Here is a 27328-nt window from a genome sequence, read left to right on the forward strand (position 1 = left end):
TCAATAGAAGAGTGAACAGGAGCAAGGAAAAAAGACAGCTGGTTTAATAGAATATGGAAAGAAAGAAGGAATATTGGAAGGAAGGGTGAAAAGAAGTGTGAATAAATGAATCTGTGGATGAATTAGTATGCGGATGAATAAGTGTGTGAAAGGATGAGTGAATGATAGGTGGACGGACAGTTGAAAGGATGACAAAACTAAAGAGATGGATTGATGGGTGAATGGGGATACGTGGATGGACAGGTGTAAGCATGGCAGAGTAAAGGCGTGGATGGACATATGAAAGGATGACAGAGTAAAAGGATGGATGAGTGGGTGAAAAGATGAGTGGATGGATGGTAGAGTGGATGGATGGATGCCAGGATGCATGGCAGAGTCGATGAATGGGTGGTTAGACGGATGCATGGTAGAGTGGATGCATGGCAGAGTGGATAGATGAATGGCAGAGTGGATGGACAGATGGATGGCATAATGGATGGATGGATGGATGGATGGAAGAGAAGCTAGATGGTATAGCCGTGTGTAAGGATGAATGGATTAGGGAAAGGTTGAATGTTGGATGAACACATGAGTGGATGACAATGTAAAGGCAACATAGTGGATAGCAGCAGGTGTATTGAAGGGTGAAAGAATGAATAGATAGATGCATGGTTGGAAGAGACAAGGAAGCGGTTCTAGGAAGGGTTTGGCTCACTTGCTTCGTGGCATCAGTGAATTAGTTCAAAAGGGGGCTATTTTAATTTTCTGGCTACTCCCTTAGGATGGTTGGATGGATGAATGGATTAGGAAAAGATTGAATGATGGATGAAAGAATGAGTGGATGACAGAATGTAAAGGTGAAACAGTGGATTATCAGCAGGAGGATCAAAGGGTGAAAGAATGAACGGATAGATGCATGATTGGAAGAGACATGGAAGATGTTCTAGGAATGGTTTGGCTCACTTGCTTGGTGTCATCAGTTAAAAGTGGGGGCTATTTTAATTTTCCGGCTAGTCCCTGGACTAGACGCAGGGCACACCCGCCTAAGCAATTAGAACTTCAAATCAATCGCTACAAATACAGAGCCTAGTATACATCCAACAGACACACACATTACTAAATGTTTAATGCAATTATAAAGAAAAAAAAGTAAAATTCTAACTTCTAAGTAAATAGTTTCAACATTTAATTTATTTTTAAAAGATGAAGTGATTTGCTAGTCCAAGCAATAAATAAAGGTACATATCAATTCTGTTTTTCTCTTCTCATATCTGCTGTGTTTCAAATGCAGAGGTCAAATGTCAGGCTATGTCTTGTGACAAATTGCTTCTCGCTTTTTTAACATGGAGATAGGTGTTCACAAACTCCTCTCACCTTGCAGCTCGAGAAAGGAAAGTAAAGCAAATTATGTGACAAACTTGCTGGGGTGAAAGGAGTGTTAAAGGAAAGGCTGTAGGGTGCAATTTTTGTCTAACACTCACAAAATGTAAATGCATGTAAATGAACTATACCCAATCAGCAGTTAGGAAAGAATAAATTAGGCACATTGTTTGTAATTCAGAAGTGTGATGGAAGCAAACATTTTAACAGAATACATAACAAATCAAGACACTTCACTTGGTGATGCACAAATGATAAATATTCACTTAAACCCGATTTCCACACATCACTTTGTGTGCAATATAGTTTTATCAGTAAAAGTGCGTGTCTGTGCAAACTTAGTGACTATTTCAATAGAAAACGTGCAGTCTGTAAATGACAGTGCACTGCCGCATGAAGCTTTAGTTACATTACAAATATCACCACCCTCAGGTCCATTAAAGCTGGGTGGGCCTCGAAAGATTGTTGTTCTAAAAATGTGGGTTGTAGTTCTAAGAAGTTTGGGAATCACTGCTCTAGCATATCACACTGCCCTTTTTGCTCTTAAGACATATTCTCGTCAGTGCATACCAGTGCTTCAGCTGAGCCGACCAGTCATCCAGACTAGATTTAGTTTTGTATGCAGCCACAGACCCCGAGAAGGAGTGGCAGACCCTCAAGTGTCCTTCGACTCTAAACCACTGCTCTACAGCAACAACCCAGGTGCACGATTTGCATCTATAATGAAAAGTTAAAGGATGTTGGCATCCTGCTAATACACATCATTGCCAGCCCCCAGCTGGCAAGAAGTCCCTGGTGTATTGACGTGGCAGCCTGGCCAATGCATACATACACTCTACCCCTTCCAGAGTCTGGTTAGAATGTTTATTTCTAGCCATACTCATTGGTCGTGAAAAGGAAGAAGTACCTAGAGAACGGTGGAGATTTATCACATTTCGATATTAAACAAGATAGCACGACATGCTGCCATCCATTAAAGTGATTTCGATCACATTTGAATGACTACTCGAAGAAAAAATTAGGCAACTGAAACTATGAAAAAGCTTTTCGTGGAGCACTCAGTGAAAAGTCCGACGTCGTTTTTCTCACCTACTTTACATTCAGCAAGCATGAATAGAGGAGTGAAGACATAACATGGAATATTTCAGAACACATTGCAATAATCACGGATATAAATTGGCTGGTGAACGTGTTAATCAATCCATAACCGTCTAAAATGAAGATTGCTAGCCAACCTCTGGGGAACAAAACATCTGGCTCCATAACAACATTTATTTTATAATAGGCCCATTAACATTGTGCAAATTAATCTGAAAATATCCGCAAACTGATTAAACTGCAACATTACTCTATTCAAAAATATCAATCAATTAATTAGACCTATCCCCAGAAAAGATAAAATACATATGTTTTTAACTGTACCGTGAAAAGAATATCAACAAGCTTTTTTGTCAAAGCACAAATTACAATTACATCTGGAAAACAGTATTCTGATGACACTGCATTATTACCAGACTTTCCTTTTGCATATCTTTAGACAATTGAAAATTAGTTTGCAAAAGTCGAACACATATTTTGATAAAAACATGGAAGCGCAGCTAATTTTGATCCTCGATGACGTACGCCAGATCCAGAATGAGAGCGGCTGTCTCCACCGCTACTTGCAGGCCACTGACCTTTGCTGCGAAGCAATCCAACACAAGCAGGTCTTTTGGGTTCATCTGTAACTCCAGAGACAAGTCTTGAGGATTGAATGGGCAACTACGACATCCCAGAGCTGTCAAAGAGAGAGATTGATGTTTCTTGTACAAGCCACAGCCACACTGTGCAAGGGAAGCAGGATCATTTGTATCCAAGGGTGCATCAGGTGGAGACGACCACAAATGTCCTCTGCGCGTATCAGTAAGGAGTTCACCCCCATCATGCTCCAAGCTACGAGCTACGGATTCAAGTGATTGGGAAAAGACTTCCGCCACAATCTGGTAATCCGGGTGCGAGCAATTCAGGTTTTGGAGAACGCTCTCAGGCACGTGAGTGCTCTGCGAAAGACAAATAATTAGATGGTCACATACAGACATACATTACATTTCTGAATACATACGGCCAGGGCACAAGTCCTAAAGAAGGAAGTGGGGGGACTCTCCAAGTTAGGTGGTATCACAGGAAGTGACATCATGGCCGGAACGGACATCACGGCCGAAAGTGAGATCACAACAGGAAGTGACATCACATGTGCAGCAGATCTATCATTTGCACGTATTGCAAGATTTAACAATTGAAGCTGCTCAGTACTTAAGCCTGTGACTTAAGGTCCCTGTATAGAGGAATTAACAGCCCAAATGTGGATGAAGTTTGGCATACAACTACATTAGTCAAGCCATTAAGTGCTGTAAGCGAGGCATACTAAAACATGGCATGCCAAGTTTTCAGGATGCTTATGTGTAAGGCTCCCCGTTTTCACAGATTTTTTACAGATAAATACAGACAGAAAACAATGTGCTTTCTGTCTGCTTTTATTTTTTAAAGTGGATAAATAAAGAAAATTGTCCTACTTTTAAGTGACTCTCCATGCTGTCTTACATGAATTATAGGCCAGCAGCTGGACAGAATGGAAATTAAAAAACAGGCTGACATTTCTTTAAATAGTGGCATATGTCAACATAAATGTATGGTATAATGATAGTATTTACAGTGGATATATTGTTATGTAATCTTTGCCAGCTTAAATAGCTAAAACTCGACAGACAGCAAAGTTTTAGTGCGCATCTATCAGTCAAATAAATATGGAAATGTACAGTTTGACAACTTCATTTATCTGCAAAGCACAAAATAAATATGGATAAATACAGATAAAATGGCCAAAAGAGAAATATGGATAAATACAGATTAAATGGCCAAAAGAGAAATATGGATAAATACAGTCGGAAATGTTAAATAAATAAATAAATACCATAAAACCGGGAGCCCTACTTATGTGCAACATTTCCATGGTTTCAGTGTGTATGTGGGACACTTAGAGTGACACTTTCCACTCAGTGAAAACCAAACCAAGCTACAAAGTGCAAAGTAAAAGATATCAATTATTGGACCCTATTCAGCAATTAGAAGATCCACAATATTTTGAAATTGCTGCAAAACACCTGAAATAAAAAGTTACGTTTCATACCATGTTCACACATTCAAATACAATCTATAGTTGTGAGAAATTGGAGAGCAAATACTGATTAGCCTACACATGCTTCAAGCAACGAAAATGTAATTTTCTAAAAGCCAGCCAATTAAAAGCGATGGTAAAGTACCTATGCTTCATGGAAGCATTGAACAAGATTGGCAAGCCGAGACACAAGTACTGACCACAAATCTTACTCTTCAGATTTGTGTTGCTTTCTCCATCATGTGCTTTCTTCACCTTCTGAACACCCCTGCACTCTGTGTTGCTCTCTCTCCTGTGTGCTTTCCCTTGCAAATCCCTGTCTTGCCATTTCTCCCCTGCCCTTTTACTGTATTTCTCTCCCTCTCGTGCGCGTCTTTCTCCTTTAAACCTCTATTACCCCATGATATCAGTTCCTCCCTATCGGTTCTGTGCTTCTCCCCCAGGAAGATGCTCCGTCTGCTCTGTGTTGCTCTCTTCCTCGTGTACTTCCCCTAGCAAACTCCCTCCATGCGTTGTGTTACTCTCTCACCCCTCTGTGTGCTTCTCTACCCTGGAAACACCGCCTGCCCCGCACTCCTTGTCACTCTCTTCCTTTTTTGGTCCCCAAAACCTGGAAAATACCTTCCCTGCTCCATGTTGGTCTCTCCCTCATGTGCCTCCCTCCTTTAACCACTATACCCCCAAAACAGCATTGGCAAAACCAGTAGCCCATCTTGTTGGAGGTTTCTTAGTTTTGCACAAGGAAGCGTCGGGCGACTTACAAATACTGGAACTAACACATAACGAAGACGCGAGAAAGTTTAGAAAAGCTTGCCATGTGTATAACATTAATCCAAAGTACAGCAACTACACACCATGGGCAAACACAGGAGAAGATTTCAGGAAAGCAAATCAAATGAACCTAAGACAACATTAACAGAGGATCAAGCTGTCCAAAAGAGGTACAGCCGATGCTTGCCAAATATAAACAAAATGATAACGATAGAGACATGTCACAAGATACCCAAAACAAGGACTGAATACATGGTTATTGCACATACACATTGGTGCCACTGGACGCAGCTGCTCAGAGTGCAGTGTGCTTTTGAACAACTGGAGTGGCACAGGGATAACAGTGTGAGGGAAAACTGAGGAACACACAATCTGCGGGAAAAGAGGACCTAGCAGAGGAACTGCTGCAGGTGGACACCATCACGGACCATATCTTTAAATTCTGTTTCCTTTTCTGTGCCCTCTGATGTGTGCTGATTTTTTTCGTAGTTTTCTTTCCTGACACATCTGTATTTCCCCTATATCTCACTTTTATTGTCACCAATAATTTTAGGACAACTATAAAGGATCATGGGCTTTAGTGGTAACTACTTGGTATGCATAAACCAAGCTTGGCCTCTTTATGAATGCCATGTCACCTACTCAGTGTGCTATGCTTTCATAACCTCAGCTTCGTGCATACTTGGGCTCCGAATTTAATGCACCAGGAGTGCACATAATGAATATCATCATAGCATTCCAGTTCCACTTTTCCTGTCATAAATGGCTTTATTCAGAAATGTATGTTTCGCAGACTAACACTCCCGGGACTCCTTCAGATATTTTTACACGCACGTGGCTTGCCACTTTCAGTTACCAACCTTCACATCCTCCACCCCAAGTTCAGTTTGCTTCTCTTTACTTTGCATGTTGTGTCATGTGTTGTGTTATGCTAGCTGTTGTTACGCTGTGTTTTGCTAAAGGGTGTAACATTTGCCGCCAGGGAGAGCTCTCTGTTGACATTCCAGTGGCCTCCGTGCATGTATCCATGCGCCCTCATCGCCAGTAGGCCTGCCACAGAGGCGCAACTAGAGCCAAATTTCAGAAGGGCTGCTAAAAATTTCGGGCAGGCTGACTCTTCCAGCAATATGCAGAGTGTAGATACAGGGGCTCTAAGAAAGGGTGAAAAGCAACAAAGCCTCAATCACAAGCGAAGCTATTTTAAAGACCTGTGAAATGCTCGGGTGTGGTTGTGTGTGCACCCTGGAAGCCGGCTCAGCCCAGGGAGGGGGAGGGGCTGAAGCCCTTTGAGCCCAATGGGCGTTGCGCGCCTGGCCTGCCAATAGCAAATTATCCCCGCTCCGTCCCGGACTCCCAGTCATGGACACTGCAGAGGGCAAAGCAGAACTTTGATAGGTAGCCCATTACTGCGCTACACACAATTGACAGCCAGCCAAAATTTGGGGCGGCAGTGCGGGCAAGTAATTCGCTATCTTAGATAGGCCAGCTTTTGAGCAGGGGGGACGGCGTCCACACTGTAAATTGATTGATAGCTTTATTTCGATATGCGTATATCATAAAAGCATTATACAAAAATATATAAAAGACGACATTGTAAAATAAGTGGGGGGTGCTGTCCACCCGTGTGGTCCCCCGACTCGTGCACTGCATAGGACCTTATGTACCAAAAACCTTTGCGCTGTTTAAACTACATAGAAATACAAAAGAAGAGTTGTTAAAATTCATCTTTATTCCTATTGAACCAATTTCAGGGATAGGTTAAAAAAGAATTGGGGACATTTGGAAGTGCTGCCATGCTATTGCTGCTATGCTTCCACCTTTTCTATTAGAGGATGTATACCTATTTTAAACATAGAAATCATGGCGCACAGCCACTAATACATCTGACATCGATTAACTGCTGAGTCAGGTCAAGAAAAAAACAGATCAATGATCCACACTGTTGGTAGGCTATGAGTCTTTTCTGCGAGACACCAGAGGCAGGAGACTGCTGACAGAGGGAGCACAGTGGTAGCCAGGCGATGAATGAGGGGTGAGGGTCCTCAAGATGGCGGCTCAATGTGGCCTGATGTGACAAGTAGAGAAGCCTGACCCAAGAGGTGATTACTGTGATCAGCAGAAGAAGCCTGTAGTGTAGGTGGAAGCAGGCCTCCCACACCGAAAGCAGTGAAGGATTTAACAGAACGGAGCCGCAGCAGAGAGGGAGGCTGAGAGAAGGTGATTGAGGGTACTATCAAGGGAAACGGGGGATGTGACAGGCCCGAAAGGAGTGGCACAGACAACAGGGGATTCCATCCAGGAGGGCTGAGTGTTTGTTTTCCCCAGACAAGGGCTGGTGCTTTGATAAAGCACTGGAAATACAGACAGGACAACTGGGCTCTTCTGACCACAAGTTTGGACTCATTAACTGAATTCCTACCCCACCCCTACTGAAACTAGGGATGGCCCTTGTAGGACATTGACAGGATAGATCCCGTGGGCTCAAGCAGCAAACACACACTGATCAAAACACTGGGGGCACCACGAGCGAAATAATGAGGCACACTGTGGGGGATAAATGAGACACGCCTGAGAAGTCGGAACACACAGGCATCCCTGGCCCTGGTGGCTACAGAGCAATACAGACACACACTGGAAAAACAAAATTGACACATTAGCTTTGGAAATAAACCTAGTGAGAACTGACCTGCGTAAAGTTAATGTGCTGTCACTGGCAACAAACAGGGAGGTGAAGTGACTGACCAGAAAATGACGGCTTGCTCTACCGCAGATTGCGCCTTCTGCCTTGAGGACAACCTTGAAGAAATGGAGGGCAGGTCCACACAGACGAATATCTGCTTCGCTGGATCCCTGAAAAGTGCAGAGGGGGTTGTCCCAGATATATTCCTGGAGATGAACAGTGTAGCTGTGCTGTGGCAGCCCCCAAACTCTTCCTGCGACACGATCCGGTGAGGTGTTTACGAGGTGTGCTACAGCCGGATAGACTCTGCCTGTGTTTGTGATTGAGCCAGCACAGAGGGCTCTGGCCCAGATGCTGCTCCTGAGTGCCCCTCTGCAGGCTATCATCGGGAAAATCTTGAACCAAAGTGACAGGGACGTGATCCTATGAATGGTTCCCACCATAGGGGATCCCTGCTATGAGAACAGAATTATATGACTGTTCCCTGACTATAGGCAAAAGCTTAAAGAAAAATGCGTAAAACATATGTGGCAGTAACAAAACTGAAATCTATTAACCTGAAGTACATGTTGCTGTTTCCAGCCAAACTCAGGGTAATACAATATGGCAAATCTAATTTTCTTTTTACATACCCGGAGGAGGTGTGAGAACAGCTGGAACTAGGCAGCAGGACGGGACAGTGTCAACATCAGGGATGGAACAATACTGTGGAAGTGGACATTGTGGGTGACCACCTACCGGTATGAGGCATGACAGGACGGAGTCTGAGACTGTTGGGCAGCTGGTGGTATGTGAAGATGGAATGTTGGACATTATAAATAATGACGGAGAGACTGACACAGGAGTTCTTTCCGGTGAGCTGGCTCTAACCCTCTTTTTGCATTTATATAGCGCTTGGTACCCCTGATGGTGAGCTGAGGATCCAATCTGTGAAACCAGACTCCTGAAGTGGGTGGTTCCAGAGGGAACTCTGCCAGTCTATCTGATAAGAGTACAGGAGAACATGTCATTAGCTGCATGGCGAGAGAGAGAGCAAGAGGGTACCGCTCCCTGCGTAATGTATACCTAGGTGATAAGTCTATAACCATTTGTAGAGGCTTATGAGACCTTTGGAATTGGAACTGGGCTGTTCCTGCAATTAGTTATATTGACATGCACAGCCTGGGAGGTTTGAACTGGGGTGGAAGAAGACGACGACTGGTCTGTGGTCTTCATAAGGCATTGAAGAACAACAGAACTTCAATCACAATAAAAGCCAGACAGGCTAGGAACGATGCCCTGCCGACCTCCATGATAGATGCGGAATGGGCGAAAACCCGCATGTAGGTGTAGGAAATTGCAGGCAATTCACGGTTCAAATGGATGCACTTTAATTATCTCCACCATACGTATCTACACCCAGTCAACTGCAGAGAATATACACTACCAGGGTATAGAACTCTCCGAAACGTGATGACCAAGGTGCCACGCTCTTACATATGCCATGGGCATGTAAGAGGATATCAAAGTATTTGGAGGCAGTGATATCACAGGTTATGCAAGTTACATACCTTAGGCTTGTGACAACAGTACAGCACTGTCTACTGAGTAGTGTAGGTAAACCCAAGTAAGGTAAAATACAACAGAAATTCATAACTTTTGACCTGCTATTGGCCACAAGCCGAACAGAAATTCACTGACTAAATAATAGATGCCTCACATTGATGAAATGGGGCAGAGATATGAATGGAGTGGGAGGTAGTGGAAGACGTGCGACTGAAAAGAATCAGAAAAGATAAGATGGCTGATGTGGATCTGAGAAAGTGGGCTGCAATAATGCAGGAACTATGAGTGAGGTATTTATGATTAAGCATTGTGGATGGCGCCAGGCCCACATCCTACTGCAAACGTTTTTTTGAAAGGAGAGGTGGGTTTGGGCCACCAGCAACTATGCTATGAAAAGCTGAAGACGGGTGCACTACATACAGGTGGGTGACCTTATAGGAATGTGACTTTTACCTATACGAACAAGTAAACAGTTCTATGTTGATGTCAACAGTGCTGAAAACGATTTCATTGTATGCATTTGAGCATATTAATGTTGATTAATGTTTCTTTCACTTTGGATGGCTTTAAATAAAGATAAGAAAACTACAGAGCAATGCAATATTCAAGTCATTCCAATTTCATTATGTACGGAGAACCTACCTTATGTCGCTGATGCCAATTTAAAAGGGTTATCTGGTTGTCTAAGTCTACAGAGGTAATGGAGTTGCCCAGGGCACAAAAATTCTGGTCCGAGTTTGGGATGAGGTTGCAGCCAATCATGGGTGGTTCGTCAAGCCAGACTCCTAAGCAATGCCTATTGGGAATAGTGCCTTAGAGAAAGAAGGGCAAAATGAATTATAAATGTGTGGCTCTTGGGGCAATAGCAGCTAGAAGATGGTTAGCTGTCCACTAGATACAGTCACAGGCACCACCACTTGACAGCTAGATCAGGGACATGGGGGAATGGACGGTGGCAGAAGAAAGTCAAAAGAATCTCATAAGAAGAGATTAGGAATGAACAGAATACTTGGGCTACACTGCTACATGGGCTAACTGATCTCCCAGATACTAGAGAGTAATAGAGACAGCGCGAGGATACGGTTTGTAAAGTACAGGCATCCTTTAGGATTTACGGAGGGAATTAAGATGCATGGTTAACCGCACTGTCTCAGCTATGGTTTGCACCTCCACTGCAGCACTGCATCAGAATACAAAGAATACCCGAGATATTGAACAATGGTTCTTAGCTGTGATGGCCGAGCTGGTGCTGGGCAGGGTATGACACCGATGATGATATTAACATTTTATGTTCACCTCAAAGGGTGGCATGTGGGTACCACACACCTCTGCATGATTGTAAAAAAAACTGTAATATGTAAATGTATTTATTAATTTTATTGACTTGACATATTTCTATAGCACATGGTGGTCCAGGGTATAGATGTGCTTTACATGTTAACAATAAATGAGACACATGGTTTTGCACAGAACAGGTCATTTGTTGAAGCCAACAGGTTTAACATAAACAGGTCCAAGTAAGAGGGGAGGAGGTGCATGGGTAATTGAATCAGTGAGTGGGCAGGAGTGTAAGGAGAGAGGAAGACTTGAAGAGGAGGTAACAGAATAGAAGGGGAACAGGAAGCAGGAGTGTGGGAACAAGCGATTAGCTGGAACACAGAGAAGAGGAGGGAAGAGGAAGGTGACAAACTAACGCGAAGGCAGAGGAAGAGGGTAAGGATTACAGTTTATCCGAACAATCAGTTCTGAATGTATGGTGGGGTTCGGGTTGATTATTCATGAACTGTTGGGATTGTTGGGTCAGGTATAGCTTAACGAAAGGAGGGTTGGGGCAGTTCCAATGACCATAGTCCCGCAGATTCAGAAGGTGCTGGCTGCTCTGGAGAAGGAATGTTGTAGAGCATGACAGGTTCGAAATAAAGGTGCTTCTAGGAGAAGGCTCTCTCTACTTCAAGTTCCTTGAACTGTCTAATGACTTGAGATTGGTCAAATAAGACAGAACTTTTGCTTGGATTGGTTGAAAGGCTACATATCCCAGCTAGAATTTGATCCTGGCCTCAGTAGTGAGCCAGTGGGGATCCATGTGTATTGGGGATATGATAACACATTCTTGGTCGAGGAGAGTAGCCTTGCTGCTGCAAATAAGCCAACTTTTAGAAGGAGGAGTAGGAGCTGATTGAGAAGCCCTAAATTACTTTGGTGAGTCGTGTAATTCTTTCCCGTGTTTTGCCAACTAAAAAGCAATAAATACCTTAAAAAACAGAAGGATAAAAACGTTTGTTCCAGCAACAAAAATTATCAGCGATTAAGGCATTAAAATACAGAGCTATGGGCACAGATTATATATTTGCCACCACCTTAAAACTCAATGGGAAGATATTGGTAATGGACTATTTTGCAAAAAACACAATATGATGTTTAAGTCAGCCCTACATTTTGCAATTTGGGATTTAGAAGATTATTTTAAAAAATTGGTAGATGCTGAACTTTGGATTTACCCAATCCTCAGTTGCAAGAATTGATTACTATAAATTATTTCTAATGTTGGTTATTGGTATGGGGAGATTGCACAAGACCGATGTCTGCAGTTAAGACCTCTGGTGAAATCCAACTGATAAAGAACTTCATGGTCTTCAAAGTACAGATCTTAAGGACTAGATAAAAAAAGCCAAATTGACCATCAAATATAAATAGAACTAAAGTAGAGAATTACTCACCTACAATTGTGATGACAATCTCTTACAAAGGATGATTTACATTGTTTTTATAAATATACACAATAAAAGGCTGTTTCTGAAAGAATTTAAGCGATTTAGAAGCTTAGATAAATGATCAGATCAAAATAATCAAATTACTCACCTTGTATCTTAGATAAGAGGCCAGGTGAGTTTCTGTGCAACCACCTCCCAGCAATGCCAAAGGTTGCTTAATTGTTAACTGAAGAATATGCTGTGCAGTGTAACAAGCACGCTGGAAGACAAAATGAGACCAGGTCATTGTATTGTTGATATACAGAACATATCAAAACAAACAGTATAGAACAAGAGAGCATCCCCTAAAGTAGCCAGATATAAAAATGGTAATTGAAATGGTTATGACTTCAGGACACACAGTCGGCAATTTAAAATGTAAAATTTTAACTGTCAGAAACCATGTAAAGCATTGTATGCTCCTTATGTACACCTCTGGACAACTGGCAAATAATTAGTCCCTCTCTAAATAAAATTAAAACTGAGAACAATTAGGGATGAAAGTGTATGGTTAACAGTCATGAAGGGGGCGTGAATGGAATTAAATTCCTGTCTGAGACAGCTTTATAGTTCATGAAGGAAGAGGGTTCTGACCTATTTGTTTGCCAATTAAGCTCTGATTTTTGGGCCGCTGCTGTGGTCTGGGCCTCCTAATGGACTCTCATTCAATGAAAGCTCTACGAAAAAACGGAGTTGAGCCATAACCTCTTTTACACACTATTTAAAATAAAGTCTGCTGCCACACAGCTTTGGTTAGAGGTTCTTTGTAGGTTACATGTGAACATGTCTCTACATATGTTTGCAGGCTGATTGAGAAAGGCTGTTGTCTGACTCAGCTTGGCATCTGTGCACAGGGTGCCCTTTCCCAGATAGATTTCAATTAAATTGATTGTGGCCTGCTAAAGCCTTAAAATTCAATTAGGATAAATAACACTGTTTTTATTGGCGGAAATATAAATTTGTAGTCTTTAAGCAGCTTTTTGGTAAAATATGCTTACAATGTAGCTATTTATTCGAAATGCCTAGAGAGGTTATTGAACTAGGTCTGTTTTACTCCATACAAATTCCTTCATGAGCTATAAAATGTGCCGTCTTTCCCTAAGCCAGGCTGAAAGGGATTCTTCCTTTGGGCTGCCATGCTGTGAAAGTTAATTACTCTGCTATCCAGCAGACAGATTACTCCATTAAAATTCCTCCATGAACTATAAAATATGCCATCTTTCCCTAAGCCAGGCTGAATGGGATTCTTCCTTTGGGCTGCCATGCTGTAAAAGTTAATGACTCTGCTATCCAGCTGACAGATTAAAGCGCCCCCCCCCCCCCACCAAAAATCAACAAGAAGCTCAGTGTGGAGAGAGGATTGTTCCTGGCAATCAAAGGATAAGTGTGAAAGCTCCATAAACTGATTAGCAGCACAAGCCTGTCAAGCGACGGCAGAATGTTGCCAAATTGGAGAAAGAGGTCTGGACAGGTGATGGTCTCCAGCCATCACATGAAGTTTCTTTCAAGTCCTGAGTAGGTGGAGCCTAGCTAAGAGTGGAGGTGTGCTGCAATTTCACTCTAAGTCACCAGCTTTGCTCTTTCCAGAATACTGTGCAAGGGAAACTTGACAGTTGGTGGGTTGATCCCTGAAAGTTCCAGTTAGAGGTGGAGGGAAGAGGTGGTAAGAGAGTAATGTGGCATCACTGGACTTGGTACAAAAACACTTTCACTTTGAAAACCCTGCACAGGGGTGAAGGTTTGAAAAGACAATGAGCAAGATAGGAGCACAGGCCTGCACAACTTATGTACCCCTATCCGGACTGTGGAGGATCTCACTGTGGACTTTAAATCTTTGACTTGTGTGGACTCTGCCTCTAGGAATCAGCTCTACAACTCCTTTTCAGGACCAATAGAGGGTTGGAGGACTTCTGTAGACTGGTCTGGTTTCGACCATTCATTAAGTAATGGCACCTCAACTTTGTTAAGCATATTTCTTTTTAAATTTATTAGTGGGCTCACTTATTTTGGTGCCAGGGCTTAATCTCTGTCCCAGTCCAAAGCAGAAAGTAGATGAGATCTCATCAATACGGGCAGACATTGCTTCTTTCAATACATGACTCTCCACAACTGAAATCAGACGGACCACAGTAGAACAAAGAATAACAGAATCATTAGACTGGGACTGATATCATTGGAGAATCATTAACAAAACCTGATGGACCTGGAGGACAGGAACAGAATGGACAACATCACAATATCAGGAATACCCAAAAATATGGAAGGTAATGACATCGTGCCTTACTTTCCAGTTTTCGGTCAGACCTCTCATAGAAGTTTCAATCCACCTTTAGAATTTCAGAGGGCCTACTTGGTCATGATGAGAGACAAATAATTGTGCATAAGATATATATTTGGCAAGATTGCTCAGCTGAAACCATTGCGGAATTAAAGAGGTTTTTAGCATTGCAACTAAGACTATGAAAATTGGACACATGATTTGACCTGCTTAACCTAGCAATTACGTTCATCACAAAGGATCAAAAGACCAAGGAATTAAATGATTTGGACTTGGTTCCCTGGATACAATATCAATGGATATTGCTGCCCCTGATCAGTCACAACATCCATCACAAACCAGGGGCCCACAGACTTGAAAGTACAAGTCAAGATGAGAGGAAAAGACTAGAAGAAGACACATCACACTGAGAAGCTGGAGCAAAAACAGCAATAAAGTCCAACAAGATCCTAGCTACATAAAGAGATCACTCCTATAATAAACACCAAGTATCCTCTGTAATAGTCCTTTCTATTAGAGGCATCATATTCAAGAGAAAGAATGTGAAAACATATTATGGCAAGAGAACCACATGGTGGGTAACTAGCAACCTCGCTGTAATTGCATTTTTAGAGCTATTCGTATTTAAGATTAAGAAAAATGGTGCCTACCTGATATAACTTCCCTGTCACACAAACCATAACACACTAATAGCCACTGTACAAACTTCATAACCAAATCTTAAAACAACACCCCACTGATATGGCAACAGCCAATAATAAAATACTTTCAATCACCTCACTAATTGGCACCAGGCTGACACTATATTAAACACAAAAAATCCTAACCACATTAAAATGTAAATGCTCAACATAGCATTACTTCAAGAGACACACCTCTTCGTTACTGAATCAGAAAAGCTTAAACAAATCTGGGTGAGGGAAAAACACAAACAGTAGATCCATTAAAACGAGAGCATATTACTGCCCCCCCCCCAAAAAAAAGATGATGAATACTCATACTGATTAGAACACTCCTATCTGTGTCTGTTATTAAGATATGGTCTGACTCCAAAGGGTACTACATATTGGTCAAACTTAAAATACAGGGAACGGAACTGGCTATACGCTCGATAATACTACAAGTCTTCAATGGTGCACATTCTGGGTACTCAATTGACTGGGACAAATCTAGCCTCTTCCACACAGGCACTTTGCATGATCTGCGCACCCTGCCTCGGAGACTGAGGATGGAATGAGAGGGCCTTAAATATCTGGGTATTTTTGTCACCTTAGATAGGAAAAGGGATCTAGACTGTAATCTTCATTGAACTGTGAGGACCTTCCAGGCAGATGTTTTTTAGATGGAGACACCTTCCTCGGACATTACTTAACCACGCCGCCATGTTCAAGGTGATCATCCTTCCTAAGTTCCTGTATGTGCTCCAAAGTAGCTATTACCCGATGCCAGAGGACTATTTTGCTAGGATTAACGGAAAGCTTTGCAAATTATTGTGAGATGGCGCGGACAGCACTGTCAACCTTGCAGAGTGAGCAATATGATGGTAGGATTTCTCTCCCACATATCCGAGCATACTATTGGGCTGCCCAGACAATGGTTATCAAAGACTGTGCACACATATCTCGAAACCAACTTACTCAAACGCATACAATTTGACTCAAAATCGTATATACATTACTTATACAGGGGAGGCAGAGTTGGGAAACTCTTGCTTGCGACTCAGGTAACCATTGCTGCTTGGAATAAGGCACAGATATACTTGGTGTAGGAATCATGATACACCAGAGAGACTCCACTGTGGCTGGATAAAACATTTACAGAACTGGGTAAATTGAGAGGTTTTTGTCCCTGGGATACAATAGGGATTTGTAAGTTAGGTGCCCTCTTGGAGGGAGGACAGCTAATGTCACTTAGTTCCCTACAACAAGACTACCATCTTCAGGACACACAATATTATAACTATGTGCAACTGGAACACCCATGGGATGCTGAGGGACTTGACATGACTGATCTCCCTGAATACGCCTCTATGGAAGAGAGATTACTACAGGGAGAAATCCAGAGGCAGTTGGTCTACTGTACCTATAAGACCATCAATAATAATACGCCCGATACATTAAAGAAACAGAGAGAAATGGGAAAGAGACATGGGTGAATTAGATGATAAGGGCTGGGAAGAAGCTAAGATGCACCCAAGGGTGGTGGCGGCGATCAGATCAAGGCTGCGAGTAGTACAATACAAGATTCTCCACAGGGTCTACTATGACTGGGCCAGACTATATAAAATTGGAAGAGCGGAGTCACCTCACAGACTGCGATGTAGGGAACAGAACGGCACATTCTACCACATACTATGGGACTGGCCAGTTATTACAACATATTGGAAAAACATAATAGACGAGCTGGTTAAGATCCTTCCGGCACCCATTCAGGTAGACCCAAAGTATGCCCTCCTTGGCATTCTGCCGGGAACCCAGCTTCTCTTTTGCAACTTGGGGTTGGCAGTAGCGAAAAGAGACCTAGCAAAGCACTGGGGAGCGCCTGAAATGCCTACCCTGGAGGAATGAAGAATAGGGACAGACAACTACATGACAGCGGAGAAAGTCAAATATAAGACATGGGGCTGCCCCAAAAAGTTTATTAAGTTCTGGGGTCCTTGGTGAACATATTATGGACTGGATATGACCGATGGAAATACTGAGGTCTTAGCAAAATGATTATATACTCGCTTCTGTACCTTTGTGCATCCTTAAACATTTTATTGATCACTAGAAGTGCTGAATACCACAATGACTGTACTACATTAACCTTTGAAATGGTGATTCATAGTTGACTCATTGTGACTAATTGTTATGACTTACAAACCAAAAATAAAATAAGAGAAACAAATAAATAGAAATTTCCCAAACCCTGCCCCCGAATTACTACGTAGTAAGGAGAGAGAGTAGATAAGAAAGGTGGAGGGTTGGCCATTATTTCTAAATCATCATTGAAATGCGGTACTGACCCCACCATGCTCCCACACTTTGACAGTTTGGTGTTTGATATCTCCCTGTCCCATACATGAACTTTCTCTGGAGTTTAAATATACTGCCACCCACCCCGCCTCCAAAACATTCACTCAGATACTTCCAGATATTCTGGCCACAAAACATAGTAACTTTACAGTGTTGGGGGATCTAAACCTACATTTGATGAGGCTAATGACACTCAAGCAACCAGCCTTAAACATGACCTATCCAATGGAGCAAAGAGTCCAGGGCCCAAATCACACCAAGTGTCACTTAATAGACTCCATTTTTACTAATAATTATTATGCCTTACAGGTTTTAATCCTGACGCTCCTACCAAGGACGGATCATTTTGTGATCCCCATGAGTGTCAAGGTATCTGAGTCAACCCCACACCCTAAATATAAGGTGAAAGAGGCAAGAGATTTGACTAAACTAAATAAAGATCGCTGGAGAAGTATTCTTAGTCTAACATCACTCAAATTGGACACTAACCCTGAAGTTGCTAACAATACGATCTTAGAATGGCTAATCCAGTCTCTAGATCAAAATATTCCCAAGAAAATTGTAAAGCAAAGCTCAAGAACAAATATGCTACATGATATATACGTCATCTCAGAATGTAAAAAAAAAAACTCTATAAGATTAAAGAAAGAGCATGGAGAAAGACCTATGGAGAAAATGAAAAAAACACTATACCACGAGAGAGGGAGGATATATCACACTGAATTCTGCCAGGCTCAGGCCCATATTTTGAAATGAGAATTAACAAAGCTACCAACTCTCCTAGAGAAATATTTAGGATTACAAAATCTCTGGTGGAATCTAATACTAATCCACCCATAGCTGAGAGGAGTTGGCCTAACGGCTAGGGAGCTCGACCTCGGACCTGGAGGAACTGGGTTCGAGTCTCGGTAACGACGCCAAACATCCTGTGATTCTGGGCAAATCACTTAATCTCCCCGTGCCTAAAATGAATGTGTGTCCGTCCTCATGTAACGTAACTGGTGCTATGTAAAGCGCTCTGATACCCGATTCGGTTTGGGTCTAGTTCGCGCTATATAAAACTCTGCAAAAAAAAAAAAAAAAACATCTATTGATAGGTGCAATGCCTTAGCGACCTATTTTAATACTAAAACCAAGGAGGCCGATTACTGCCCTGTTCAAGAAAGTCAAGTCAGGATCCCCATTGGATCTGGCACCCTTGAGAATTATTGTCCTTGAACCTGAAACTGTTTCCTACCCTGTGGAACGTGAGGTTCCGTGGTTATCGGGACCGGACTCCATTTTGTTTGCGTTGTTCATAACGCCATTTTGTGTTGCCCTCACGTAGGCTTTGGAAGTAAACGAACGAAGAAAGTTGCATGGGCTTCGTTGTCCATGTACATATTAACTTGCCCTTTCTGACTTGTGAGTGAACTGCAGGACGCTGACCTCTTCACCTGAAACTGACCCTTCACGAAGCCAATTTCCCTTGGTTTTATTCTGGTCTGAGATTGCCAATCAATGTTCAGGACCTCGTTAACTTTTAGTTTCCTTGCACATATCTTATCCTAATCAGCATCTGAATTGTTTCTTTCCTTACGACTTTTCATTACATGGGTAGTGCTTTCAATTATGGGTTTGTCCCGCTTGTGGAAATTGAATTCGGGACATTCCTAATAATTAACTTTTGGGTTGGGTTACTGTAAATTGGTTTTTGTTAATGTGATACTCAGTTAGAAAATGTGTCCTATTGGTCAGAATTTTGCGCAGTGGGTGTACATTTATAATGAGAATATTGTGTATAAATACTGATGTCTTGCTCTATGAAATTGAACAGTTTCTTGAGTTGTACACTGTGTTGTATTGCTGGGATTACTGTTACTAGCTGCAGCTAATAAATTTGATCTCTGACGCCACCTAGAAGTATTCCGTGTCTCTGTTTGCCAAGACAGGAGAACCTGAAGACTTTGGGCGTGTCCCTGGCGCCGCTGGGTTCTAAAACCCGGTTTTTCAGTTGGCGCCCAACGGTGGGGCAAATTCAGCGGTACCGGTCAAAGCCCGAGGATCGTGAGGAGCCACGTAAGGAAATTCTGGAGGAAGGCCGCCACTTCATTGACCCCTGCATGTCGACGTGGACCGAAGGTCTTTTCTGCGAGGCTTCCCGCTTTCCAACGGCTACGAAAGACTGCTGCCCTGACTGTCGCCCTGTCTTGGACCCTTGATTGATCCTTTGTAGAGCGAGACGATAGATGGTCTTCTGGTGGCGTGACAGATATTTGGTTAAGTATAAGTGGGTCGCTCCCACGACTTTGTTTTGGTTCTTCGTTTTGATTTGATTTTTGCAAAAATCGAGGCCGAGGGGCTCGTATATTTACGAGTGTATCGGTAGTTGATAAACCCTTGAAGTTTGAAGCTAGATTAGTGAGCTATAAGATGCCTGGTCTTAGCAAAATTAGGAAATGGTTTAGTTGTGGTTGCAACAGGGATTCCCGATTGGAGGATTCGTGTCCGATACCTCCGGTTGGAACTCCGACTTATGAGCTCTATTCAAAACACGGAGTGGGTCCTATTACTTATAATGAAGTGTGGGTCCGCTATACTAAAAAGGATGGTGTCTTACGATGGCCCCAACATGGTAGTTTTGAATTAAATATTTTAGATAATCTGGAAGTTGCGCTATTTAGGAAGAAAGCCCGGCCGGCAATGTTTGACTCTTTCCGCCTTTGGCGAAAGGTAGCCAAACAGCGAGAAATTAAGCAAGCAAAGAGAGATAGGAAAGATAAGAATATGTCAGTACTACAAGCTGCTAGACAGTTTAAGTCAGATGAGGAAGATCGAGTGTGTGAAGTTTCAGATAGACAGCGTTGCATGGCCATAGATAAATGTTATCCGGCCTTGCCGTCTTCTCTTCCAAAAGTGACGGAAGACCTTGAAAAAGATCCTTTGATGTCTCATTTACTGAGATTGCCACCCCCTTATGTGCAGGGTGCTACTGCGCCTACATTACCCCCGGTTGTTCCACCCTTTGTTGTTCAACCTCCTGCTGTTGTTCAGCCACCCGGTGCTCCACAGATGGTTTTGCCTCCTACTGCGCAACCCACTCTACGTTTGCAAGCTTTGCTTCCAGCTTTGCCTCAAACTCCTTTGCCTTCTGCTTCTGCATCTCAGACTCCTACTGCTCTTGTTCCTACTTTGTCTCAAGATTTTAACTTTCCTATTTTTACGCCTACTTCTTCTCCTTCTGCTCGAAAACGAAGGACAGAAACTGTCGTTAATCTGTTGTCTCCATTGTTTGGGCCACTGAGTATGACCCCTGCTTCGGAACGTAAGCAGAGTCGTAGTCAGCTTCCTAGTTCCGAAGAGCGAGCGGTGTTGGATTTGTTGGCTCATAGATGGATTTTAAATGCTTCCAGGTATAATTTGCCAGCAGTTATGGATGTTTTCTTTCAGTGGGAGCTGCCTAAGCAAAGGTATGTTTTTGATGTAATGTGTGCTTTTCTGCGGCAGGAATGGGAAGATAATGATTTGGGTCCGATTCCGCAGGAAGTGCTTGATGTTCAGTCTGAGTTTGCTAAAGGGGCGATAGTGGAATCTGATGTTACAGATGCTGTAGAGACAATACTTGCCTTCAGGTCTAGGTTACCACCTCAGCCGTTGTATGAACCTGATCCTTCTGTTAGGAGGAAAGTGAAGCAGTATCCTATGAGAGAGACGCAGTTCAGGCTGATGCAGTTTTGGGTATTGTGGCCGCACCGGCCCATTTTCAGCGAGTGTGGGTGCATGGTCCATGGAAGAGAGCAGAGGTCTTGGCTCTTAAGCAGACCTTACCGGACCCCCGTAAGAATCCTGCTGGTTATTACAAAGAGTTGTCTCAGACAGTTGAAGCGTGTATTATGAATTTAGCTGACATAGATATGTTAATGGGTAATGTAGTTCCTCAACCTTTGTGGGCGAAGATTCGTCATGAGAATTAAGCGCAAGAATTAGGCGATACGTGGGCTAATATTGTTGCTGCAGATGGTCGACAGGTAGGAGGTGCTAAACCTGAACCTTTAGTTGCAGAATTACCAGGTAGGATTATTAATTTAATGAAAACTATGATGCCTGCTTTGCGAGTAAATTGGGACAAGTTAGCAGCATGCAAACAAAAGAAAGACGAGAGTGTGTGTGATTTCTTCACAAGGTTTGAAGAAACGTTTATCGATCATAGTAGTCAGGACATGAGTACGGAGGGTGGTCAAAGGTTGATCGTGGACAAATTTGTTTTTAATTTACTTCCCGAACTTTCTAATAAGTTAAAGGACTCCGAGAGTTCATGGGCTGTTTCTTCGTCGGCCCAGATATTGGCTACTGCCCAATATTATGAGAATAGGGATAAAGATGAGAAGGATAAAGCAGAGAAGAAGACTAAAGATTTAAAGACGAAGGTTCTTTTGCAGCAAGCTTATCCGCCTCGTCAGAATCAGCCTCAGTTTCAGCAACCCCCACAGTTTCAGAGATTGTTACAGAAACCTGAGCCTTATGCTCCGCAATTCTTTCCTGGTCCTAATCAGTGCGCTTATTGCAGAGAGGAAGGTCATTTTAAGAATAGTTGCCCGGCTTTGTTACAGCGTGCGAATGGCGTATCTGGTCAGAGAGGTTGTGGTGGTTTCCAACAAGCTCCTAGGGGTAGGGGACGTGGTGTGTTACCCCAGAATGAGTGTTCCTCTTCCCTTCAGAATTCTGCGAATTATTTTGACAGACAGAATGTTCCGAGTGGTCAGTCTGCACAGTACTATGTTGATGATTATTATGTCGATAGTGAGAGCGCTGGTTATAATGATAGTTAGGACAGCCATGGGCAAAGAGAGGGAGTAGTGTCAGTTCCAGTAGACCAGAGTGGACCTTATGTTGAAGTGATTACATCAGGTGTGACAGAACTTTTTCTTTTGGATACTGGTGCGACAAAGAGTTCTATTATGCACTCTAAACTTCCTGGCGCACCTTTGTCTGGCTTGACCAATGTTTCTGTAGGACTTACAGGCGCCCCAGTTTGTAACCCGATTTCTAATCCTTTGCCCCTTTCTATTGGCCCTTGTGAATTGGAAGCTCCTCTTATTTTGACGACTGGTTGTAATGAGAATCTGTTGGGTTTGGACTTGCTGAAAAGATTGTATGCGACATTACATTGTTCTCCTTCGGGAGTACATCTTGCCCTAGGTAAGAAAGTGATTTCTCCAATGTATTTGTCTAAAGATTGTCTTCCACTGGAATTGCGTTCTCTTCCTGATACACTTTGGGCTACAGGTCCTAATGATGTGGGTCTTTTGCAGATTCCACCTTAAGTGGTCACCCTCAAATCGAATGCTAGGCTACCTCGTATTCCCCAATATAAAATCTCTAGCGATGGCGAGAGAGCTCTTCTAGCGATCGTCTATGATTTGGTTGAGAAGGGTGTAGTTGAAGAAACGAGAGGTAATGTGTGTAACAGTCCTGTTTTGCCTGTCCTTAAGCGTACTGATGCTTCTCAGCCACCTGTGTGATCGACCTTCGAGAGGTAAACAAGATTGTGGTGCCACAGTTTCCTGTTGTTACCAATATCCCTGCTTTGTTGACTCCGATTCCTGCTTCGGCAGCCTGGTTTTCTGTCATCGACTTGAAGAATGCTTTCTTTAGCATTCCGATTGCTGAGGAGAGTAGAGATATTTGTTGCTTCTCATTAGGAGGACGAAGCTTCCGCTTTAACAGAGCTCCCCAAGGTTATTGTGAAAGTCCCTCCATCTATAGTCAGGCGTTGAAAACTCAGCTTGATAGCTTTGTGTTGCCTACTGGTGCTACTCTTATCCAGTACGTTGATGATCTATTGATTACTGCTGATGACGAAAAGATTTGTAAAGAGGCTACTCTTTCTCTGTTGCGGTATTTGTCTGACCTTCATCATAAAATGTCACCTTTGCAATATTGTCGCCAAGAAGTAACCTACTTAGGTCATCTCTTGTCGAAGGAGGGAAGAAGGTTGACCCCAGAACGAATTCAAACGATTGCGCAAATGAGTGTACCATCCACACAGAGAGAAGTGCGTGCTTTCTTAGGTATCACCTCATATTGTAGACAATGGATCCCTAATTTTTCCCTGCTAGCGAAACCTCTGTTGGCGCTGACTCTTAAAGATACTCCGCATCCTCTCCCTTGGTCTGATGAGTGTCAGAAAAGTTTTTCTGAATTACGTGATGCATTGTGTCCGGCTCCGGTATTGGGTACTCCGGACTACAGTAAACCTTTCACGTTGTATGTTCACGAGAGAGAAAGTTGTGCATTGTCAGTGTTGACTCAACAGTTTGGAGACAAGCAACGCCCATGTGCGTATTTTTCAGCGACGTTAGATCTGGTAGCTAAAGTGTTGCCGAGCTGTTTGAGAGCTACAGCGGCAGCGGCTGTTTCTATCCGACAGTCTGCTGGTTTGGTATTGGATAATACGTTGATTGTGATGGTCCCACATGCAGTGGATACTTTATTGAACAGGACCAAGACACAGCACCTTACTAGTGCACGACTTTCAGGTTACGAGTTGACACTTTTAGCTAGCCATGTTCACATTAAAAGATGTAATGTGTTGAATCCAGCTACGTTGTTGCCGATCTCTACAGAGACGGATGCTCAAGAACAGCATGATTGTTTTCTTCGTACAGAGGAAGAAACGAAAGCTAGGATTGATCTGAAGGATACTCCTCTTGAGAATGTTGATGGTACCCTAGGGGTAGATGGTTCGTGTTTTAAGCTCCCGAATGGTGAAACGACTGCAGCATATGCCGTAACAACTTTACATACAGTTGTTGAGACAGCACGCATAGCACAGAATTCTGCGCAAGCAGCAGAGTTGATTGCATTGACACGAGTGTGTGTATTTTCAGAAGGAAAGCGAGTGAATGTTTATACTGATAGCCAATATACGTTTGGTGTTGCCCATAGTTTAGGACGTTTGTGGAGAGAAAGAGGATTCCTTACTTCGCATGGCACAAAAATTCAGCATGGGCAGTTAGTGAATGAACTTTTGGAATCTCTTGCTCTCCCGAAGCAGATTGCAATTGTGAAGTGTAGTACGCATAAGAAAGTTGTGGACGATGTAGGTTGAGGGAATGCGTTTGCGGATGAAGTTGCGAAGGAAACAGCGAGAGACATGATGAGCCGTATGTATGTGGCAGGTCCTGCAAGATGGGTTGTGGAAAGAGGAATGTGTGAAGACACAATAGAAAGTGTGAAGTTAATTCAGGCTGAAGCTACTGAGAAAGAAGTGAGTACATGGAGAGAAAGTACGGGTAGGTTGGATTCGACAGGTTGTTGGGTTGAGTTGTCAGAACACCAGCGATGGTTGTTGCCAGATGCGTATGTGCTCCCAGTAGTTACTATGGCTCATGGAATAGCTCACATTAGTTAGAAGGGAATATGCAAGTTGTTGGCTCCAGTATGGCAGAATGCTGGAATTCCAAAATGTGCTGAGAATGTTGTGAAGCATTGTATGATTTGTCTGAAGTATAATCCTGGCAAGGGAACTCCAACTCCAGCTGGTCATTTTGCTCCTCCGACGTATCCGTTTGAAGTGATACAGCTAGATTACATTCACATGGAGAGATGCAATAATCTGAAGTATGTCCTTGTGGTTGTTTGCGCCTTTTCCAGATGGATAGAGGCCTACCCCCTAAAGGATAATACTGCCTTGTCTACAGCCAAGGTTTTGCTCAAAGAGTATTACCCCAGATTTGGTTTGCCGAGAATTGTATGGTCGGACAATGGGAGTGAATTTGTGGGCCGAGTCATGAAGAAAGTGTGTGCGGGATTGGGTATCAATCAGAAGTTCCACGCAGCGAATCACCCCCAGTCTGCTGGACTTGTTGAATGTTAAAATGGTACGCTTAAGCTGAAATTAGCTAAGGTACAAGCGAGCACTGGTCTTACATGGCCTGATGCCTTGCCGTTGGCTCTTTTGTCAACAAGGACGACAGTGCATTCTCGTGTGGGACTTAGCCCATACGAAATAGTTTTTGGTCGTCCAGCGAATGTTTGGGGTGTGCCTCGTCCTAAAAAATACAGTGACCTTGAGTACCCTATGTTGGTGGATTACTTACATGACTTGACTGCTAAATTACGTGTTCTCCACCAACAGGTCTATGACAGTTTACCGACAGCTACTACAGATCCAGGCCACTCCATCGAACCTGGACATTATGTTCTCCTCAAGAATTTCCAGCGCACAAAGAATTTGGAACAGAGATGGACTGGTCCCTACTTAGTTCTTCTGGTCACTAGAACTGCTGTTAGAGTAGCTGGCAAAAAGAACCGGGTGCATGCCACCCATTGTAAAAAAGTTCCTTTGCCTTTACCGTATGATCAGTGGGTGAGGGATGGTATAGCTGATTCCGAATGTGAGCGAGTCCCTAGATTCGTTCCTTTTAGCGATGCTCATTTGACATGGACTTGGTCAGAACGCGAGGATGATGATGTTCTGCAAGCTGCTGTGCCTCCTCATCTGAAGATTGATACCACCAATCCGGAACTCCTCTTTAAGGATCAGACTGTGCCTGATAAAGAACGCTACGATTTCAGACCGAGAAAGACTGTACATATGGACAAATAAAAATATGAATCTGGAATTGTTTTTAGATAGTGAATTTACACCTTGTCAGATCAGGAAACTTTTTTTTGCTTTTCCCTTTTTCGAGTCACCATCCAGACTCCGCTGCAGGGTCACGGTAGGAAGTTCTTAAGAGGTGAACCACGTATTGACACAAGGTCTGTGGTCCAGGGTCGTTAGTGCGATCTTGGCGCACACTTAAGTGAAGAAGGTAACGACCGTGAGCAGCACGTTAGAGGATGGAGTTTTCTGAGTCTGACCAGAGTGTTAGGAAAGTGGATTCTAAAGTCCGAATGTGTATATTGGTTCTTAGCAAATGTTTTTTAATAATGTGTTTTCTAATGCTTTTGAATATTACGATAGCTTGTGTGGGTTGGGTTTTCTATGTCACACAACAGACACTTGCATCTACCTCCCAACCTACTCTTTCTTTTCCTACTGTTTTCCCACATGAGTTTCATACGTTGCCTGAACATGAACAGACACGAAGATCAGAATTTGTGAACAATTCGTTTATACAGATGTTACATCAGCAACAGCTAGTTGTAAATACCACGAATTGTTGGGTGTGTGGTCTTATGCCACATACGACTGATAAGGGAATGCCATATTTGGTTTTACCTTTTTCGCCTAATGGGTCAGTATGGACACTCCAGTCAATGTTTATCTATGCGAATGAAGCATCTCCTGTACGTTCTGTCAAAGATAATGCGAATAATAATGCCTTGATTCAGGGAATAGTAGATATGGTCAAAAATATTGATGCATATAACGCTATCCCTAAAGATGAGGTACGAGCATATGTTGGTTGGAACAAGACTGAATATAGCATTAGTGTGACTGAGAAGGAGAGACGAAAAAGGTCTCCTCCTATTTGGATCGTACCCCACCGAGGTCATCTTTGTCTGCAAGGCAATAGTCAGAATCCGAGAGCTCAGTTTGGTAGGAGTGTGTGCGTTCACACCTATGTCTATACGTCCCAGAAATCTCCACCGTTCGTGCCAGCTAAAGGCACGTATTTTGTTTGTTATGACAGAGCATATACATGGTTGCCTTCTGATTTTTCAGGCACATGTTATGTGGCGTTTTTGCTTCCCCCTACATATACAGCTGCTTTCGACTACCATAAGACAAGATATGGTAGAGGTGTTATCGATGAGAAAGATACTGCAGGATAAGAAGTTGGA

The 27328-nt window shown here is 42.9% G+C and overlaps 1 protein-coding gene across 1 annotated transcript in view; it reads right to left on the minus strand.

Moving 5' to 3' along the window:
- Positions 1-1088: 1088 nt before the first annotated feature.
- The window catches only part of MKKS (MKKS centrosomal shuttling protein), a 75809-nt gene continuing 49569 nt past the window's right edge, over positions 1089-27328 (minus strand). Inside the window, exons 3-4 of the mRNA XM_078649539.1 lie at positions 12369-12479; positions 1089-3398 (exon numbers count right to left, since the gene is read on the minus strand). Coding sequence (XP_078505665.1) covers positions 2958-3398; positions 12369-12479 — 552 coding nt within the window. The 3' untranslated portion in view covers positions 1089-2957. The remainder of the gene's footprint in view (positions 3399-12368; positions 12480-27328) is intronic.

This window comes from Lissotriton helveticus, chromosome 6, assembly GCF_964261635.1.
Source record: "Lissotriton helveticus chromosome 6, aLisHel1.1, whole genome shotgun sequence".
Classification (NCBI taxonomy): Eukaryota; Metazoa; Chordata; class Amphibia; order Caudata; family Salamandridae; genus Lissotriton; species Lissotriton helveticus.